This window comes from Spinacia oleracea, chromosome 1 (assembly GCF_020520425.1).
Source record: "Spinacia oleracea cultivar Varoflay chromosome 1, BTI_SOV_V1, whole genome shotgun sequence".
NCBI lineage: Eukaryota > Viridiplantae > Streptophyta > Magnoliopsida > Caryophyllales > Amaranthaceae > Spinacia > Spinacia oleracea.
The window spans coordinates 121,256,203-121,278,722 of record NC_079487.1 but is presented as its reverse complement, the minus strand read 5'-3'; the positions used below and the strand labels follow the sequence as shown (position 1 = coordinate 121,278,722).

At 35.0% G+C, this 22,520-nt stretch overlaps 1 protein-coding gene and 1 long non-coding RNA gene across 2 annotated transcripts; one reads left to right on the top strand and one right to left on the bottom strand.

The window, feature by feature from the left end:
• Positions 1-1,254: 1,254 nt before the first annotated feature.
• Positions 1,255-3,087, bottom strand: LOC130466177 (uncharacterized). The gene is made up of 3 exons (XR_008926191.1): positions 2,442-3,087; positions 2,151-2,212; positions 1,255-1,514 (listed from the first exon to the last, which is right to left on the bottom strand). It is a non-coding gene; the product is annotated as an uncharacterized lncRNA (long non-coding RNA).
• Positions 3,088-13,674: 10,587 nt separating this feature from the next.
• Positions 13,675-18,039, top strand: LOC110789243 (uncharacterized). Its single transcript, XM_021993889.2, has 5 exons — positions 13,675-14,710; positions 16,043-16,095; positions 16,444-16,610; positions 16,698-16,849; positions 17,305-18,039. Exons 1-5 carry the CDS (start codon positions 13,879-13,881, stop codon positions 17,697-17,699), a joined length of 1,599 nt encoding a protein of 532 aa, XP_021849581.1. The 5' UTR covers positions 13,675-13,878; the 3' UTR covers positions 17,700-18,039.
• The last annotated feature ends 4,481 nt before the right edge of the window (positions 18,040-22,520 follow it).

Sequence of the window (22,520 nt, the reverse complement as noted above, 5' to 3'; positions counted from 1 at the left end):
ACTAATAACAAGCATGTATTCCCATTACCTTTCACAATCTCCACTAGTAAACATGTCCAAAATGAGAAGGTTTACCGTTTATGTATACATCGCAAATAATTTTACTTTATATTTCTTTTAACAAAAGATTTTTCACGCACTCGGTATACAATAAATTTATTATACCGGGATAACTTTTATCTGATTTTTAAAATAACTTTTATCTGATTTTTAAAATAACCTTTATCACGTTTTAACAACTTTTACATTTATGGAAAAAAATGATGGCTAAACATTTTTAAGCGTTTTTCGTACATTATTAGTGGTTTTGTAAGCATATTTTTTATTTAAATGAAACCCTTTATCAATTAAAATTAGATAACTTTTAGGCAAATTTGTCAAATATTAGCTTATAAAAAATTTATGTTGTAAGATATGATATTGGTAAGATTGAGCACTGATTTAAGATTATGGAATTGGCTTTATTAGGTGTTATTCTAGTCTTAAGGTGAACGCGCGACCCTTAATTGGCCATCATTTTAGGGTGACAAGCGACCCTTATTATTTTGAAAGGTCCAAAATTTTTTGGGGTGTTACAACTACGTCGTTGATAAGTTGCATAACATGGATGGACATAATCATATCATGAACTATGAAGTTGTGCATTGTAAGAAATGCTCCGTAAGTATATAGAAGTATGGCGGAAACATACGAACATGTAACTCGTGCATCATTAAAGTACATGAATTGGTACATAAGCATCACTGTGATTCTCATATTTATTCGTACCCACATACCTTTGGGAATAGGTAGTTAAACCTTACCAAACATAAAATCCTCACACTCAGATAGTCAGATACTCCACTCACGTTTTCATCTACGCATATGAATATTAATTAAACTTCTCTTGTCACTAGTTGATCCTTGTACTCACCAGTCACCAGTTATGTTACTTACTTTTACCGAACATTATATTCCATATCCAAGCTCGTCGTCCACAATAATATCTCCTCCACAATCTAGATTCACATCGGAACAAATGAGTGTTTTTTTTTACTCCATTCATACTCGAAAAAGTTAAACCATAACTAAATTACTACTCGACTAGTAGTAAAATCTAAATTGGGCGTGATCTCACTATTTCACATGCTCAATAGTTTTTTTTGGCAGCTATGTATTCAATAATAAAGTCAAGGTGTAACGCCCCGACTTCTAAACACCATAAATTAGGTTAATTATCTTTAGTTAGCAGCGGAAAACCCTAGCTTAGTCGGAGCGTCACATGCCTATTTCCCTCGTGGGAAATACAAGGCGACATAACCTTTTTTTAAATTACTAAATAAACTTTAATAATAAATACTTTTAACATCTGATTAAACATTAATATTAAAATCTAACTCAAATCATGAAATCAAACTTAGACTTTAAATAATACATCCCTTTATTGCTAATGACATAGTTATCTTTACTAAACATCGATCGTGAATTTGGTGGCTGCATCCTCACTCTAAGGCATCCCATGATCTTCTTCGTACCTAAAACAAAAGCAATATCGTGAGCCGAGGCCCAGTAACATACTACCCTAACAGCGTAACCTCATTTCAATTCATTTTATTTACTTTGCAATCAGGGAGAATAGAACATAGTAAAACATTTTCATAAATGCAATAAAACATTATTTATAACTTGAAACTTTGATAGTTCCCATTATCTTTCATAAAACCTTCATTTTACTTGGTAACTGACAAGTTAGCCTTGCGGGACGTCTCCCACCTTGCGATAGTCCTCAAGGAGCACTCTCCCTTGTTGGACATACGCCCGTACCTAATTAGTTTCTTTTTTTTAGCTTGCGGTAACCCTCAAGGAGCACTCTCCCTTGTTGGGTGTCCCGCGGTACGGCGGTACGTGCACGACCTAGAAATAGTAACCCCACTAACTGCCAGAACCTGTTACACTTTTATTTATCATGTTTTGTATCTTATTCGTAACTCATAAACATCACTCTTATAAAATCATTTATCAACACATTTGAATATCATCATGCATAAAACAAACTTCATAAATACATTTCATAGCCCACAATCCAAAAAAACATATCATTATAAACACATTTCATAATTTCATAAAACACATTTCATAAGGGGATTGTGGGTGTTAGCAATAGATGTTACCTCAACCGTAGTTTATACTTCATGTTCGATGGATCGTTCATCCTGAGCCTCGAGTCTGAATTCTTTCAAGATATTAATTAATTAAATTTAGTATTAAAACAATAAGTGCTTTAAAACCACTAATATTTCCATAAAATCAATACATGAAAATTTATTAAATCTTAAGTCAAAATAATTTCTAAGTTATTAATTTGAAATATAACAATGTAAAAGTAATGATTTATTTATTTATAAGAAATAACATTAATACAAAAATAGGTGTGTGTGTGTCCAAAGTAGGTAGAGCTTTACCAAAAATGGATATTGGGCTTGGACTTTGGTGTTGGCTGACTTGAAATAAGATAACAAAAGTTCCCAAGTGGAACTTTGTTTCTGGAACGTGGGTAAGCAAGCAGCAGGCCGCACGAGTGCACGACGGAAGAGGAAGAAGGAGGAGGAGGAGGCTGGGTGGCTGGGCGGTTGGGCTCAAGTGGTTCGGCGCCGCATCACGGAACCGCGCCGGAGAGGCGGCGGTGGTGGTGTGGTTTGTGCCGGCGAAACAACAAGAAGGGGGAAAGGTGGTCGCGCGAACAGGGGAAAGCAGAGGGGTGTTTCCGGTCGAGTCTGGGCGGCAAGCAGCCGTTCACCGGGGTCTTTTTGAGGGCGGGGATTTACTAGGGGGTGGTGCGGTGGCTGGAGAGTGGTGGTGTGGTTGTGGTGGTGCAGGAGGGGGACGAAAAGAGGGAGGCAGGGGAAGGGAGTTGTGGAGCTGCGAGGAGAGGAGGGAAATAAGGGGTGGCTGCGACGGTGGTGGATGATCGAGGTGGTGCTAGGCAGCAGGGGTAGTGGTGATTGTCGGTGGTTTTGGTGGCGGCAGCCACCGATGGTGGTGGTGGTTCGAAGCAGAGAAGAGAATGAAAATTGAAATTTGGTTTTGATTTTGATTTCTGATGTTGAATTCCAATTGGAATTAAGACTGATTTGTATAGTCAAGTAGAGTGAAAGAGAAGCTGAAATCCTTGAGGAGCAAGGCATGAATCAAGACTGAATTGAGGGAAGGAGAGGAATGAAGAATTTTCTTCATTCTTGCAATGTACGTGGAGAGCAAAGAGAAGAGGGAAAATGGAATTTTGATTTTCTAAGGGCATTTTTGTAATTTTATATAGTTGGAATAAATTCAGAAATTTGGTTGCCATTTTTGGAAACTACTAAAAATAGAAATGTTAAGCTAAAATAATTCTTTATAAAAAAAATCGTTAACGAAAAATAATTAAATTTTCGTTTATAAATTTATTGTTTAAAATAAATCGTAAAAATGTTTAAAATAACGAAATTTGATTATTCGTAATTATTTAAAACGAAATCAAGCTAATAAATATTTTTAACTTTAATAAATCAAGTTTAAAAATTTCGGGATGTTACACAAGGGCATACCCATTGCTCGTGAATGACTCCCTAAGACACTAACCTAATTGGAACAGTACAACGACATTGGGACTTCCTGCAACTAGCACATATGACACTTACAACAGTTTTCTTCCTTGGATGGCTAAGCTAATTTATTTCGAAAATGATAAAGGTCGCAACATGCGACCTTTAAGGCGTGTCACAATGATGACATGGCATGCTTATGTGTCATGATTTAAATTGGAAACTAAAATATTTAACTTATATAATCTATTATACATGTTACAAAAAAGGTAGAAAAATCTTAATATTCTGATTTGTTTCCTTCCTTATATCGATAATCTCATTTACATATTTTCATAGTAAAAATATTGAATTGGTAGTAAAAATATTCTGATGACGTATAGCCTACGTGGCGCCTAAATGTGCCAATTAAACTGCGACACATAAGATTGCGACAACTAAAAGTTGTCGCAACTTGTGACCTTTATCATCACCCTATTTATTTAGGGAGAATGATCACTCTTCCTTTTGCAACCGACTTGAAACCTACGAGCAAACTTAGAATTAGGGAGCTAAGAAACATCCTTGCACCAAAACATTATCTAACTTCTTCGGTCTTATTTTTATCACAACGACAATTGAGGTGATACCACCTTTTTTTATGACTTGCTCCTCAGCTTGGAAATAAAATCACAAAAATTAAAGAAGGGGTATCAATCTCCATTTCCTTGCCCCTTTTCTCTTTCCATTAACCTTAGCCAACTTCGGTTTATCATGGTTAACAACCCATTAGAGCTATTAAACAAGCAAAACCTGAGGTAGTTTACTCCCTAAAGCTCGAAGAGGTTTTGGTATGAGGATTTACTATTACAAATTCGCTTCTTTACGAATAAGAGCTCTCCAATTTTCCTAACCCCCTTACAATTTCCTTGTTGTTTGGTTCTACCTTATTTACTTTCCTAAATTCATCTTATTATTTCTCCAATCTTCACAATTGTACTAGAGCCAACCCCATATAAAAGGATCCTTCACATTTCTCTTATCATTCTCCAATATCCAAGACCAAAAGACAACATCTATGTTAAATTCGTTTAATTTAACCGCAAAAGTCGTAACATTCAAATGCAAAGAGATTGCGAGTTCTCTCAACTCCAGATTGATATCACTCGTATTAATGTCCTTACTAACACCACAACATTGACATAAAAATATTTGATGGCCTTTAAGTACTTGGCCAAAACATTACTAATGTCATTTCTTTTAAATTGAAAATTCCCTTCCTCCTTAAGGGAGAACATATACTCCATGGCCATTTACGTTCAACCACGTCTACTAGTATTCTATAAAAAAATGTCACGATGTGGTTGTCATCATCTTCCAAGAATGTACTCTAAATGATAATAACAAAATAAGAGCAAAAATTTTCCGTACCCTTATATTAAACTAGGATTAAAAATTGAAACTCTAGAAACTAACTAGAAAGTCGCAAATAGCTACAACAGACAATTCGAAAATGATAAAGGTCGCAACATGCGACCTTTAAGACGTGTCACAATGATGACATGACATGTTTACGTGTCATGATTTAAATTGGAAACTGAAATATTTAACTTATATATAACATATTATATATGTACAAAAAAGGTGAGAAAATCTTAATATTCTAATTTGTTTCCTTTTTTATATCGACTACCTTATTTACATATTTTCATAGTAAAAATATTGCATTGGTAGTAAAAATATTCGGATGACACATAGCCTACGTGGCGCCTATATGTACCAATTAAACTGTGACACATAAGATTGCGACAACTAAATATTGTCGCAACTTGCGACCTTTATCATCACCCCAGACAATTAAGGAGACCAAAATGCAAAAATCATACAAACACTACAAGAGACACCTCAAGAAAGGATGGAAAAGCTACACTACACCCACGAATAATCGACCGAAGATTAATGGAAGAGACGAGAGCCTTGCGATTAGACGCCTAACGAACCTTACTGCTCAAGATTGTAAGGAAATTAGGCTCGTTGGTGACCACTGACGGGCTGCATGATGGTGGAATTTTTGTGTGGTGGAGAGGTTTATAACCTTCTGGAGAGAAATGGATAACTTAAGTCAAACATCCATGTTTAGTAGGCTAGCCCATTTGGATCATTAGTTGACTACACTGCATCGACGATCACTAAAGTCGCGCCTTTACGAGGGCGTCAAAATCGCAGCCATGCATGTATTATGAAATACATGCTATGGGCTTGTTTGTAATTTCCTAGCCATTTTGAAATTGTTGAATAGTCAACTCCGTTTGCCAACTTGGATCCTATGAATACCATTTTTGTTATGAATATTATGTGGATGCCCATTATACCCCTAGTATGTTTCCAGAATATTCTAGATCTTAGGGTTTATTGTTCCTCAAGCAAACCCTATTCTATTGTATGTATATATACCCTATTGTTCATGGAATAAGATACACAGTTGTTCTCTCCCAAATTCTCCTCTTTTTCTGTATTTCACAACACGTTATCAGCACCATAGATCTACCCTGTTAATTTAATCAAGTCTATCAAATTGCAAATCACAACCATATCTCGCTAATTTTAATAAGGTACATCCGAAATCGATGCTATTATGAACTCAATTTTTTATATTTCAACCAATTGCAATTAGATCTTTAGAATCGGTACGTCAACTCTATATTCTAACTAAGTGTAAGTTTTTACTTTGTTTCTGGCACTTTTCCTTTGTTTTATACACAAGGGAAATTTTGTTTGCACGCTATCTTGTATGCGGTAATACATATTATTGTCTCATAGTAATTTATTTGTTTGCTATATACGAAATTAATGTGTTTTTGCAGCACGATAGGATATATTTTTGTGGTTACCTTTTGATAACTATATTCGATTTGTTAAGTTTACATGTGCGGAGTTGTTTCGGTTGATTTCAATCATATTTTTTGGTTCTTTAGAAATTGTCTGTGCCTCAACTTTATTCGGTGCTTTGCTATTATTTTTAAAGGGTTTGCTTATTTCATGAGAGTTAATGAGTTATAGCAATTATACATTATCAATTTATCATGTATTGATGTCAAATGTGGAAATTTCAATATGTTTTGATAATATCTTACTCATGGCAGTAGATCTGTCATATTTCTTTTCATGCGCATAATAGGTGACTAGTCTGCAAATTTATGTTTTAATAGTATTTTGGGATGATAATGACATATTATGTTGTTTAGGTTTATCATGATTAACCTCTCTTTGATTACTTTCCAATCTTGATTGTTGGCAAATAGTCTGTCACTTTTATTACCAATTTTCATAAGACTAAAATACCAAGTTATTCATAGCCAAACGTAAATTTCGTTAGCATTTTTTGTGAAAAAGGCTATAATGCATTTATATTCGTATCATGATCTTAGATAAATTTTAATAGTACTTTTTTCCAATGAGTTTGAGCCAAATTATTACAATAAATCTCATATTAAAAACCAACAAATTCTTTGGAGTAATATATCTAAAGGAAGGATAAGTATGACCACCGGAAAATTGTGATAGAGAGTATTACCAAAAGCTCGTTATGAGTGATTTCATTAAGATTACCTTATTTTAGTCTATGAGTGAATGAACTCAACTAAGTTTAGAATAATTTCTCGATTGAACTTATGTGGGGAGGAAATTACTGATGCAAATAGATAAGAAAATATGTACTCCACCTTTCGTGCAAATAATGTTGTCCTGTAGACACAAGATCGAAAAAAAAAAGTTTTAAGAAATATTCTGAATTGATATCTTGTCTTCTCGTGGGTGAGAAAAAATAATGAGTTATTGATGAAAAAATTAATAATCATGTCCAACTAGTCCTGCTTCATTCCCTGAAGCGAATGTACATCCAATAATGGGAAAGAAAACACCACACAACAAAAGTGGTCGAAGACGTGGTCATAGATGTGGGCGTGGATACGAATATGGTTGAGTTCGAGGCCGAGGACGAGGTGGTTCTTTCAATAACTCATATCCCCACCAGAAGTGGGAAAAAGATGGTAACAAAGAAGAGAGAGATAAAAAAAAATGATATGTGACCAATGTTTATTACCGCAACGGAGAAAAAGGCCATTGGTCTACTAAAACAAGTAGCATTTATAATAGAATTTAATAGATAATATTGAAAAATATAAATATTTGGTCTTGCTCTTCCCTGAAGAAAATTATTTATCAAGGGTGTTATATGTTGAAATGTGAATATACCCTTGACTGTTGTTTACAAGTCAAAATAGGTTCACAACTTAAGTTTATACTTTTGACCATTAAAGGCCCGCAGACCTTTTGGGGGAGTACAAGAAAATATGACCTAGAAAACTATAATAGTTTCTAAATCTTGTTGTCAAGATACCCTACATTTTTTTTTCATGAAACTAGTGTGGTCCTGCAGACACTATATTTTTTAGAGAGATTTAAGAGTGTTTTTAAATAGTTATATATTGTCTTTTTTATGGATGAGACAAATAACGAAATCCTGAAGAAAAAATATTATGATCACGTTCAATTAGGTAAACCATTCCCAGAAGTGAATGAGAAATTGTATGACTAAAGATAGTGAAGATAATCTCAATAGTCATGATCGAGTATGTGAAAGTAAAATATAGTATAATCATGGGTGAATAAATGAGTACAAATGTAATTTCAAAATACATATATACACACCAGAAGTGAGATTGTAAATGATGAAAAGCATGTGAAAGTTAATGATGAGAAAATACAAATTCTATATTTTTGGTTGGTTGCAGAGGAAAAATGAACAAATGTTTGGCCCATTACACCAAAGCATCTTGTTGAGCTTTATTAGCACCCATCAACGGAGAATAAATTGTAGATAAACATGGTGTATGAAGATATTGAAAGAATAAGTCTAGTAGACATTGTAGCGCGCTCTCCGAGCTAAATTTATACAGAAATACATGCAAGGATTAGGGGGAGATAGCTTTCAACATAATAAAATTAGTAGTATATGATCAAGATTATAATTCAATTATCTTGAATTTGGTACAAATATGAAATATGTGTTCATATTTTACTCGCTTTATGAGCATGAGTACAAGCATACATTCTGGAGAAGATACTTTTGATATGTACCAAAATTGTAATGGATACTCCTGAAGAGTACCATCTATCTTCCATAAGTTTTGTTTAGATTGTCTTGTCGTTAAAATTGATACACCAGTTTGTGTCGTTATATCACATCACAATATGTTCAAATTATAGTATTTTATAACTACAGTGATCACTTTGAGAAGATAACCAGCAGTTATCGAATGAAATACTTTATATGATATTATATACGCATGATGTGATAATTCAGGCCATCCGGGTTTAAGAACACCCGTTATGAGAATTTGAAAATTTTTATCAAATAAAATTTTATGTGCTGACACTCCCTCATATGTTGTATATATTCAAAGGCAGGACAAAAATGATGAGGTTGAGTTGTATTTCAATCGAATAGTTATAATGAATCGATTGAGAAAATAAATACAAGAGATATTAATGATTTTGAAAAATTGTATAATGATAGGTGATTTGAAGTTCACCATGATAGTAAGTGGCCTGGAGTTCACCAAAATGATAGTAGGTGACTTGAAGATCACCAATAAGTTTACAAGTATTTTGTGATTGATTTAAGTATCATAAATAAGCATCATAAATCTCTTGATCGGGGCAATCATACGTCAGCACGAAAAGAGAAAATATGAAGAAAACAACTGCATATTATATCTACTCCCCAAAATCAATGTTGATCTCCAGAAGAGAACAAAAGTATGTAATATTTATCAAAATACACGTTGAAAAGTGTATTATTTAGTTGGTGAAATTTTTATGCCCCATAACATATTGAAAATATTTTCCCAACTTAGGGGGAGACGAGCAAGAATAAGTTGGCAAAATTGAAAGATAATAAATTGATCCCCATATGAGTAAGTGTACATGTCATCTTTATGTCCTCGAAGTATGTTTGGACATAAATATCTATGACTTAATAATGTTAAGTTTTACAATGTCTAGAGACATAAAGTTGTATGATAGTCATAGTGCTCGATGTTACGTATAGTAAGTGTTGAGAAATATATATCTTGCCAACATTTATTTAAATCTCTACACCTGAAGTGTAGATTATATATACGGTTCCAACATAGTGATTATATGAAAATGATGGCAAGATAATGCAGTTGATGATATTTTTGAAAATAAAGATAACACTATTAATTATATAGTGTATGAAAAACCCTTGAAGGGGTATAGATATCTGAACAATAATAGATGGCCCGTGAGAAAAAATGAATGGTACCTATTGAATAAATATTCAGATATCATTGATGAATAGCATGCAAAATATATGTTGAAGAATTTTGATGATACCGGTAGATGATGGAACCGAAATATAATGCATATGCGAGAAATAATGGATTTTGAATAGGGGATCGTAAATCTATGTCTGTTTCAATGTAGACATAACTATAATGATCAAATGAGCTCATGGACCTGAAGTCCAACAAGTTATGGATTTGAAATATCCACACTGTACAGTGTTTTGCATTTGAGTCTTACATTCATGCACATGTGTAGTTAATAGTTAAATGCATCATTCATCATACATTTAGTTTGTTTTATGTTTTATCATGGTATGATATAGAATTAGCTAGTTATAATTTCATATAACATGTTTCAAAACTATTATTATGTCGTATATGAATATGCATCCAAAGAATGGTGAGATAGATTTGCAACTTTATGAAAAATTTATAAGTGGAGATTCTTACTCCATTGGCTTAATAGTTGTGAAAGAAGTATATATATAATGTTGATTTAATAGCATGTTATGAATCATGCAAATAAGAAGAGTTCCTGAAGAACTATACATGATGTTCTTAAACATCTAGCCTTTTAAGTTTTGCACAATGAATATACAACATTGGTAAGATATTATCAAAACTCTAAAAGAGTATTTTGAAATGTCGTCTCAACCAGTAGTTTGAGTACTTGAGAGTTTTGAAATATACATATTAATTTATTCATGAAAGAATTCTTGTACAAATATGAATCATCTTAAAATATAAGATAAAGGTATGTAATGTCCTTCCAGTGGATATTATGTCATGGTCCAGAAGAACCATAAATAACATTATTATATTATCTACATTATACCTCCAAGTTGGACGATGATATTGTTATTTATCATGTATTGCCATGAAAGTATGACCAAAAAAGGTTTGATCAATATTGATCAAAAACTACAATTTATGACCTCCAGAAGAAGGTATATATGTCCAATATGTATGGATAAGTCTTGTAATATCACATACAAGAAAATGTATCTATCTAAGGTGAAGCTAAAGTATTATGCATCGAGAAACTCGAAAACAAACGTATCGAATGAGATAGAGAAAAACAAATGATCTTACAGGTATTATTTTCGAAGCTTTGGTGATAAAGATATTCACTTCATCTGTTCAAGTAGAGAATTGAAGATTCAAGTTAAACTATGGAGAATCGAGTTTCAAGGAACTCCATGATGCTGCATTTGAAGAGCTACTCAACAATATTGGATTGATTGCACTTAAAGATCTCAAACATTGTATTCATCAGGGGGAGAAATACGCGTTGCACTCTTTTTCCCTTAACCAAGGTTTTGTCCCACTGGGTTTTCCTGGTAAGGTTTTTAACGAGGCAACATCTCAAGCGTATTATGAAGAATGATGTACTCTTTTTCCTTCACTAGGTTTTTATCCCACGGGGTTTTCCTAGTAAGGTTTTAACGAGGCATAACCTTCAATAATGGACATCCAAGGGGGAGTGTTATGAATATTATGTGGATGCCCATTATACCCCTAGTATGTTTCCAGAATATTCTAGATCTTAGGGTTTATTGTTCCTCAAGCAAACCCTATTCTATTGTATGTATATATACCCTATTGTTCATGGAATAAGATACACAGTTGTTCTCTCCCAAATTCTCCTCTTTTTCTGTATTTCACAACAATTTTAAAATATTTAGCACCATTTTTGTGATATTAATACCACTTTATAAAATTTAGTACAAAACGAGTACCATTTAAAAAAAGTTTAGTACCATTTTTGTAATACCAATACCATTTTTGTAATACCAATACCAACTCAGCAATGCCAAATCACCACCCCGTTTTACAAATTTACAATTCCGTTATACATTTCCCCCCAAAAATATTTAACATTTACATTTATCTTTTTATTTGGGGTTGGCATGTTTTTGCAAATACATGTCAGGCATGTATTTGGACTTCCTCCGCCTTTACCTCCCAGCTCAATTGGACCTGCCTAGCAGGAGTAGATGAGTAGTAGCCCCCACCGACCATGGTTCACTCTTCTTATAAATAATTGAAAATTTTGTCTATTACTACCTACCTTATATTTTTAGGAGTTTGTCAATTATTACATATCTTTAAAAAGTTTCAAAAGGTCTTGCGTGCACAAGTTGTACAATAAATTTATTGTGCACCAACATAACTTTAATCCAGTTTTCTCTAACTTTTACTCAATTTTCTCTAACTTTTATACTATTTAAAAAAAAGTTAATAGATAAACATTTTAACGTGTTAAATGATTAATTTTATACATTATTAGTGATTTTAAATAAATATTTTTGACTAAAATAAAATTTTTTATTATTAAAAAGTAGCTAACTTTTACATATATAATGGTGACTTTTAAGCATTTTACGTCAACTTTAACTTCGGTGTACAATATTTATCGTACACCTCATGTAAATAAGAATTTGTGTAAAAAGTTGGCATTTACTGCTTAGTTTTCTAACATGTGATGCAAATTGATTTCTTGACCTGGTTTCCGACCAATTGGAGCAACTCCAATGGTTAAAAAGGAGACATGCTCACAAATAAAAAGAATACGTGAACATGTAGCCCACTATTGGTACAACAATGACATAAGCGACTGTTAAAACCTAAACCTTGTAGCTATTTTGGGCAGGTAGCTAAAAAAAAGGTAGCTCAAATAAATTAATTGTTTAAGTTAAATATTTTAAGGAGCTACAAGCCTACAAGGTAATGTAGCCCACCAATGTGAAAATTTGTAGCTTAAATCAATTGTAGCTAGAAATTTGATGTGGCAAACTTAGCTACACCAACTTGTAGCTCACCAAGGAGTTGTTCTTATGTTTCCAGTGACATCATAACTTTTTTTTGAAATTTTAATTAATTCATTAATTAAAAGTCATACGACATCTACAAAAGAGATTTGAATCTATCAAATACATAACAAATCGAATCAAATAAAATCCGTTTTCTTCAAAACTACGATCATCGCACGTCGAACATTTTGTATACCCTCTAACACATCGTTGTTTGATACAACCTTCAACGAGAGGGTCTTTTGATCTGTTGTAGTTTTGATATTGAATTAAATCAGATTCAATTGATTCTAGACGTAGAACTTACATCTGTTGTGACACCGCACAAAACTTCACCGTTGAATCAACTTCTCCTGTGAAATTAAATAATATTTTTCCCTCGTACACCAGAAGTGTAAGAACCTCTAACCTAAGAAAAAATCTCCCTAAAAGGATAAGAAAAACCATGTCTTTTGAGGGATAACAATTCGTATTATTAAAACCCTAAAAAACAAACAAATTAAAGAAAAGAACAACGAAATAAAAAGATTGGGGCTTTTCAACGATAAAAATTGATGGAAGCCCCTTCGAAGTTCACCAACGGAGGCTAGGGTTTGAGAGAGAGAAAAGAGAGACATCATAACTAACTTAATCATTTGATGAATTAATAAAATCAAAATCCCATTTCCACTCAAAATGATTTAATCGCAATTACGGGTAATTATGATGCTATTTGTCGATATAATTGACGATAAAAGAGATTAAGTTAGCAATTTACCTCACGTATTAGAAGAGTAATAAATATTACTCCGTATTACTATTGTTATTATTTTTATAGAACACGCACTCGTTTTTTTTGTTCTTTTTTTTATTGGGATAGGAAACACAATTAACTCACTTGATCGTAAAATAAAGTTTTTTTTTTTAAAAAAAATTGGTCGAAGCTCATGTGGCACCAAAAAAAGATTCAAATTCTCGCCCGTTACAGAGAACCCCCACACTTTTCCCTCTTCATACCCACGATTCCGCAAACCTAGGGTTTCAAACTCCCCACTCAAATTCCAACCAAATTCATACCCCGAATTTAATTCTCTCGAATTTCTTTCAAATAACCATTCAAATTCCCAGAAAAACCCACAAAATCCCCCATTTCCCCCCAATTTTCCTTGCTCAAAAATGGCTGCAGTCAATTTCCTAAACCCTCAAAACCCCACTTCCCCCTTTTCAACAGAATCTTACCACCCCATGTTACAAGAATCAATTCAGCTCTTCTTATCTCAAATTCAATCTGGAATTTCTGATTTTTCTCACTTCAATTTGATGTTTTCCCGCTTAATTCAGACAATGCCTTCACCACCCATTGAAATTATTTGGTTTTATTCAGCTGTAAATTTTCACACCCACAAAAAATTAATTGCCCAGAAAAATTTAGCTTCCCAGGATGATAATTTGGGCAGAATTTTAGCTATTAAGGAGCTTTTCCACTCATTAGTTTCTTGTTCCGATCCTTGCAATAGTAGTAGTCTCAAGAAAGTTGCTGTTTTAGCTCCCCTACTCTTTGAGCTGTATAATTTTGTTCTCGATTTGAAAGTAAATGTTAGGTTTAGCTTAGATAAAGCTATTAATGTAGAGATTTGTAGCTTGGTGGAGCGTTTAGTGAGCTATGTTAGCTTGTGTTGTTGTGAGGGGTTGGATGATCATGATGACACTATGGCTTTTTCGCCGTGTTTTGTGGGTTTGGTTAAAGTTTGGACGGTTCAAAGACGGGAGAGTAGTTCCGGTTTCGAGGATGATTTTAAGATGTTTTTCCCAATGGTTAGCAGCGAGGCTCGGAACGGGTTCTTGGTGGGTAGCAGGGTTGGTGTTTTAGCTGGGATTGTCATGTGCCAGACCTTTTTGCTTAATCTGAGCTTGAACTTTGGGTTGGAAGCTTCACAGAAGCTGAAGGAAGATGTCCTGAATTCGTCTGTTAATACCATTACCGGGTTTAGAAGTTGTTACTTCTTTGGTAAGATTTCTAATTCAGGAAATTTTTCTTGTTATGAATGTGCTATAATTGGATGCTTTATAGATTGGCGAAACCACTGTTACCTGATTCTCTAGTATGAGATTCGGTACGGGTATGCAATTCACTACCTAATTTGCTAAATTAGACCAAATTGTACCATTTTCATGTTATAATTCGCTTTTTGGGTTCGCGGTTCGTGGAGGTGATTAGAGAATTAGGTAACACTGGGCGAGACATTTAAAATTCCTGTCTGTACTAATTTATCGATGTTATTACCCGTGTAATTATCGATTAGTATCTAGTGGATTGTCTTGGTTGATGTAATAAGTGATCACATAAACAAAGTGATTGTTTACTTTTCATTTATGTTTTGATTTGATAACTGATAAGATTTTGCTGCCTTGTGACTTTGGTGTATCCCTCATGCCATGTTAAGTGTAAGAATCAGAATGTGTAGTATAAAGTTAGCCATATGAATTTCTGGTAAGCTTGAATTGTCGAGTTTGGTGAACTTGCTTTTTTTGTTGTTGCTATGAGACGATTAATATGGCATAACCTGTATCCAAAACTGGACTACATTACATGCTCATAGCTTTGTATGTTAATGACCTTTTGTAAAATAATTGGTTTCTGGATATTTCTCCCTTGCGAAGCTTTGAGAAACGGTGACATGGTGAGTGCCTTTGACTGTATTGTGCTGCAAACTGGTAGGAACCAACATTCTGTCATTCTCCAAGAAGGCCTCTTGGACACAAATTACTGACCCTGTTGCCACTTGATGGACCTATGATTCACAAGGATTCATATAGAACAATAAAAGGGTCCTCTTTTACTGTTATTACCTTTGGCCCCTTGGCATTATGCACCTGATCACCTCCTCCCACCCTCTTCTCGCTCCTTTATGTGGATGTGTGATCACTCTAGTTGACTAGCTATTTTCGATTATCACTGCTTTACTAAAATAGGTTGGACTAGTTCTAGTTACCACGTCGGGTTGGATTATTTCTACTTTTACAACCTCTCTTTAGTACTTTCCTTCTCACAAATTATTCTCTTTGAGAAACCTTATAAAATCTCAACTTTCCTAGACCTCACTAACCGTGGAACACATGATGCATATGTTATTAAATGCTTCTGGTTTTAAATTTTGAAGTGTTATATTTGCTACGGAGTTTACTTCTCCTTGGCTTTCTCATAAGTCCGGTTCTTAAGCTCTCTAACTTTGCTCCTTTTCTTAAAAAATACTTGTATATATTTTCACCTCACCCATTAAAAATGTACTGGATGAACAAAATAATCTTGAAAAGTATTGAATTGGTGGATCTTTGACAGATACTCTTCTCAAGATGTTGTTGGAGGTCAATTTGCCTGTCACCTCCCTGCTGGTGAGTATATCTTTGCTGCACTTTTGAGATAATTATTTCCATTGTTCTGCTGATGTTATAAGATCAACGCTATGTGAAGGTGAATCATTTCACTTAGCCCTAAATGTCACAGTATGTTGACTTTATCATTAGTTGTAGTCAGCTATTAGTCTTTTGTACACTGTACAGTTAGAGGAGTTCCTTGCGGACTGGATACTTGAGTTGTAGACAACGCCCTCTTTGTTGGACCTTTGTGCTGTGTAAATGGTGGGAACGAATCAAGGGTAACATATCTTTTTCCTTCAAGAGGCAATGTATAATCTGCTAATGATATAAACATTTAGCTTTGGTTGGTATTGGTGTCTGCAGACTGTGGTTGATGAAGTTTTGTTGCGAGAAGCCCTATTCGACGCAATCATATTGGTAGATTATCCATTCTTTAATCCAGGATGTGGAATTCGTCTTTGTAGCCATCACTTAAACAGTCTTGCTTCAACATGGTTATTTGTTGCAGACAAGGCTATGCATTTTGTTTGGTACGAGAGATGCTAGAACCTATGGTTGAATGCTAATTCGTATTATTTTGTTATGTCCAGTATATTAACTAATTTTTTTGGCTGCAGGCGTAATGGTAACCGAACTAAAGTCATCTCCTACATGAAAGCTTTCTCTAAGTCTCTCATACATTCTCAGCTATTGAAGTGGGTCTGTACTCAAACTTTCATGGTAGAGGATGCAAATACAACAAATATGTCTACTCCAGCAGCTTTTATGGGTGAGTGATTCCAGTTTATAGCACTCCTAATTGTTTTCCTCCCATAAGGGTCTAAGGGCTTCCTCTGCTATCTTCTATTGCTGGTATTAACATGTTATTAAGGCCCCCATACTCTTTGCACTTTCTGTATCATTTTGGAGGTTAAGAAGTTGAAGCACATTCTGATGATGCTGATAACTCAGCCATTTCATTCAGATAGTTTGATAGTAATTTTTCCCAAAAGTTCGTTAACATCTACTTTATGGCATTTCTGCATAAAGATTAAGGAGAGCGTATACGATACATACATAGAAATGTGGATGAAAATGTGAAGAGTGAGATGTTATCTTGATTGTGGAACATCCTAAAAGAGAAGATGATAATGGTGGGATGGAGGGAGTAATTTAAACAGAGTTCTACCTGCTTCTCTTGAATATGCAAAACTTTGATAGTGGACTGTCTTTTTTTCTTTTCAGAATGGCTTGTACAGCTTACAAGTCATACTTCAAGGGGGGGCTTCAATGACGAGTTCTCAATGCTTGTTGAAAAAGCCATGAATTACACATCTGAGATGAAAACTGCACACCTGTACTTGGATTTAGATGGTAATTACGATTTCTGCTTTGACCAAAAAGTGGGAGAAGAAGATGGAGGAGGAGCTGATGGGGATCTTGAGATGATTGATTCAACAGAGGGTGTTAAAGATGGGTGCAATACTAACTTTACAGACATTGACACTTGTAGAAAGCGTAAAGGAGAAAAGGACGAAGGTGGCATACGAGTGAAACTTCTTAAATACCAAATGCATGATAGTCCAATCAAGAACTTTTCACCTTTCCAGAATGAAATTGGTTTGATCAGAAGGAGCTAAGCAGATAAATTTGTAGTTTCCCAACGAAGATGCAGAAATTTTGTTGCAACAATCAGACTGGTATGGTTTATGGTTGATTGTGTAATTCAGGTTGCCTGCAGTGTAATAATGTGTAGTGTAGAAGAGTCTGGAATCTTCCAGAGGCAGGAAAATTTGTATCCGCCCGTAACTGTGATTCTCTAAGACACTGTAATGGATACTGGTTATTGAAATGTGTTGTTATAAGCATAATATGTATGGTAGGGAAGCTATTCTCCAAGAACTTGAAGGAACAATATCCTTTTTCTCTGCAGTTTCTGATAAGAAATTAAGAATGCTCTACATTGCATTGGAGTTGTAATTGCCAGTTCTTCATAAAATAGTCTAATCTTGGGTTGTTTGCTTGTAGCCTTGTAGTATTATTATGATTTGGGTTGTGCAACAAGTTCAGCCCTTTGGCCCAACCCGGTTCAACCTAACCCGCTGGCACTAGATTTGACTCGAATTAATAGGCCCCCAAATCATAACAAAGAAAATACAACACAAAATGAAGTGGAGTAGATACTAACCGAATCTTACACAAAAAGTCTTGCACGCATAAGGTGTACAATAAATTTACTATACACCAGAATAGGTTTTATCCAGTTTTTTTAATAACTTATTAACATACTTTGTTTAACTTTTATATTATGAAAATTAATGGATAAATATTTTAAAGGGTTAAATGGTTAACTTTATATATTATAAGATTAGGTCCCGTGCATGCATATTTAAAAATTATTATTTGACCATCATTTTTATAAAATATTTTTCCCTTAAAGGTAATGTATAATTAATAAATCTTGAATGCACTAATTTAATCGTCTAATGTATTTTTATATGTTTAATATGATAATTTTGAGTTTTGAAGGATACTCCGTTGACTAAACACTTACGGTTTACACATGACATAGAATCTTAAAACCACAAAATAATACTAGGAAATAAACTCTCAAGTTCTAGTGTTCTACGGTATAAATTCAGATGTAAATCCAAGAACATTATTTTTATACAAAATGCTAAAACACGTCGAAAGTTCATTCATTAATGATTTAAATTATGCCTGAAAATATGGCAAATCTACAAAAAAGGGTTGGTGGCAGGTGAGACATCGAATGATTATGTGCATCACCATGTGTTACACTGTTACTCATTAATGTCCAATTGTGTATTCAACGTATCTCATTTGATCTGTTTTTATGGTTCTCCAATTTTATTTTATTTAAGTGTAAATTGGGTATTTAAATGTTTACGTTTAGTGTTAGATATGCTGATCAACTTCGTTTGATATGTTAGTTCGCGATCAAATTCTTCATCCTTATTGTCAGTTTATAGAGAAGCAAACTGTGTTGTTGACCAGATCATAATGTAAAATAGATCATCTAGTTGGTTTCTGGACAAATGTACATTTATATGTGGACAAATTGTTTTTTACCACCTAAAAAATTGAAATTTTATTTTTTACCACCTAAAAAAATTAAAACTTGTATTTTACCACCTAAAATAAATAAATTAAAACTTATTTTTTACAAGCTGAAAACAGGAAAAAAGAAAGAAAGATGGAATCGTTATGTGAGGCTTACTAATTCAATTTTATACACTTCCTCTGCGATTTTCTTTAACTCCTTCACCCTCATCTCTTCATTTCCATTGAATTTTGTTAATTTTATGAATTAATGAGAGGAAAAATCACGTGAATTCATAAAAAAAAAATGAAATAGGAGAAGAGAATGAAGTTAAATACATAAAATCGTGGAAGAAGAGAAAATATTAGATATATTACCGCTTTGTGACCCTCCACGTAACATTTTCGTCTAACTTTTCCATTTTTAGTTGGTAAAAAATAAGTTTTAGATGTTTTTATTTAGGTGGTAAAATATAAGTTTTAGTTTTTTAGGTGGTAAAAAATAATTTTTTGATTTCTTTAGGAGGTAAAAAATAATTTATCCTTTATATGTTGTATCATCACTCTAATTTACATTCTACAGGAGGATGTACACGTAACACATTAGAGACACATAATATAATTGCTTAGTAGATTGAATTCGTTGAATCTAGTGTCTTTATTATTTTTCAGTATTTCTGATATAATTATAAAGAGCTCGAATGCAATTAAAGACACATAATGATATAAGAATACTTGTTAAGATATGTTAAGATATTAGATATTATTCGCACCTAGATGATGGTCATGGGGGGCTTGACCATTGGAGTTTGGATGAGAGTGGGACTACGGGTCCTGAGACCGTGTCGTCGCCTGCAGGTGATACTGCTGGGGTGTCGCCGCCTACAGGTGATACTGAGGGAGTGTTGTCGCTTCCGGAAGCTGATGAGGGGGTGTCATTGACCAGTGGTGACGACAGGGGAGTGTCGTCGCCTGTGAGGGAGGAACAACAACATGAAACACCTAGTCGAGTGGATTCAGACGTCGTCTCCTCACAGACAGGTGTAGAGGAGACGACGGGTAGTGACGAGAGTGAGACAAGGCAGTGTGTGGAGGATACGGAGTTAGGAAGGGGGAAGCGTGCGAAGTTTCCGTCGACAAAGCTGAAAGACTGTGTGATACATACAATACGGGAAAAATATAGTACTTCCGACAAAACACCTACGGCGTCATCACTCTCAGGTACTCCTTATTCTATCACATATTTTGTTAATTATGAGCGTTTTTCGTCAAAGCACAGGCATTATATAGCAGCATTGCAAGAAGGGCAAGTTCCTAAGAGTTTTAAACAAGCGATGCAGCATGAGGGGTGGCGTCAGGCAATGGCTGCTGAAATCGACGCGTTGGAGGAACAGGGGACATGGACGTTGGAAAATTTACCGGAAGGGAAGAAAGCACTGGGGAGTAAATGGGTGTATACTGAGAAGCGTGATGAGGATGGGAATTTGTTGAGACTGAAGGCTCGATTGGTATGTTTAGGGAATCATCAGGAGGAAGGGTTGGATTATAATGAGACATTTGCTCCCGTCGCGAAGATGGCGACAGTTCGAACTTTCCTAGCTGTCGCAGCTGTCAAACAGTGGGACGTGCATCAGATGGACGTCCACAATGCGTTCTTGCACGGTGACTTGGAGGAGGAGATCTATATGAAGATTCCTCCTGGATTCCAGAAGAATCACTCTGACAAAGTGTGTCGAATGAGAAAGTCGTTGTATGGGTTGAAACAAGCACCTAGATGTTGGTTCCAGAAGTTGTCGACGGCATTGACGCACTATGGATTTCGATAATCGCTGTCCGATTATTCGCTCTTTACTCTGTCTAAAGGTACGTTGCAGCTGAGTGTGCTCATTTATGTGGACGACATGATTATCGCGGGCAATAACAAGTTTGCGCTTGAGAGTTTTAAGGCATACTTGAAGGAGTGTTTTAAAATGAAAGACCTCGGGGCTCTGAAGTACTTCCTTGGGTTAGAGGTGGCACGAAGTAGTCAAGGGTTCTATGTATGTCAGAGAAAATATGCCCTCGACATCATCTCAGAGGCCGGATTGTTGGGAGCAAAGCCTGTGGACTTTCCCATGGAACAGAATCATAGGTTGGCATTGGGAGACGGGCCAGACCTGTCGGACGGTGAGCAGTATAGGCGTCTGATCGGACGTCTGGTTTATTTGGCTGTCACGCGACCAGACGTTGCCTACTCTGTACATGTCCTATCTCAATTTATGCAAGCACCAAAGGAGGCACATTGGGAAGCAGCTTTGCGAGTAGTGAGATATTTGAAGAAGTGTCCGGGTCAAGGTATACTACTTCGGTCGGACAGTGCGTTGCAGTTGGAGGGGTGGTGCGACTCGGATTGGGCAGGGTGTCCAATGACGCGTCGGTCGGTGACTGGATGGTTTGTGTCACTTGGTATGTCGCCAGTTTCTTGGAAGACCAAGAAACAGCATACTGTTTCTCGGTCGTCTGCTGAGGCAGAATATCGGTCGATGGCAGCTCTGACGTGTGAGTTGAAGTGGTTGAAACAACTACTACGCGACTTGGGGGTGACACACGACCAAGGCATGAGGATGTATTGCGATAGTCAGTCTGCGTTGCATATTGCACAGAATCCGGTGTTCCATGAAAGGACAAAACACATCGAGTCAGATTGTCATTTCATTCGAGATGCAATCAAGGAAGGGATCATCAGTCCGTCGTACGTGTCGACGAAGGTTCAGTTAGCAGATATCTTCACCAAAGCGTTGGGGAAGGCGCAATTTGAGTTTTTTTTGAACAAGATGGGCATTCGAGATCTACATGCTCCACCTTGAGGGGGGATGTTAAGATATGTTAAGATATTAGATATTATTCTGTGAATATTCTGTAGAGTCCTAACTATGGTGAGTTACCTAATGTGTACCTAGGGTTTAGGTAACTGAGTTGTACTATATATACGTGTGTTATTAATGAGAATATACGAGATTGCACAATATTTGACAATACTTTTATAGAAATTGAACAAAAAATTTTTGATAGGAAGCTAATGTAATTTGTAACCTCACCAAAAAAAAACATTGTAATTTGTAAGCAACAAAATAAAAATAAAAATATGAAGATGCAAAGAAAGAAAGAAAATTCAATTTCTTTGTTCAACGAAATTATTTGTGTCATGTCTTTAAGAAGGGTCTCTAAAATAATGAATTGCCTTACGGGAAAAAAATGTGTAGTGTATGAAACGGCTTTGAATATTTATATTAGACAATTAAAATGATTTCCAATTTATAATCGTGATGATTATGAACTATAGTGGGTTTATGCTTTGAACTTCATCTTTAGTGGTCCAATTTTCAACAACTATATATTTGATGGTGGATTTTACAATC

Coding starts and splice junctions, on each gene's coding strand:
- LOC110789243 (XM_021993889.2), top strand. CDS start 13,879: ATGGCTGCAGTCAATTTCCTAAACCCTCAAAACCCCACTTCCCCCTTT. Junction 16,096..16,443: donor TGCCTGTCACCTCCCTGCTG/GTGAGTATATCT, acceptor TGGTGTCTGCAG/ACTGTGGTTGATGAAGTTTT. Junction 16,611..16,697: donor AAGGCTATGCATTTTGTTTG/GTACGAGAGATG, acceptor TTTTGGCTGCAG/GCGTAATGGTAACCGAACTA.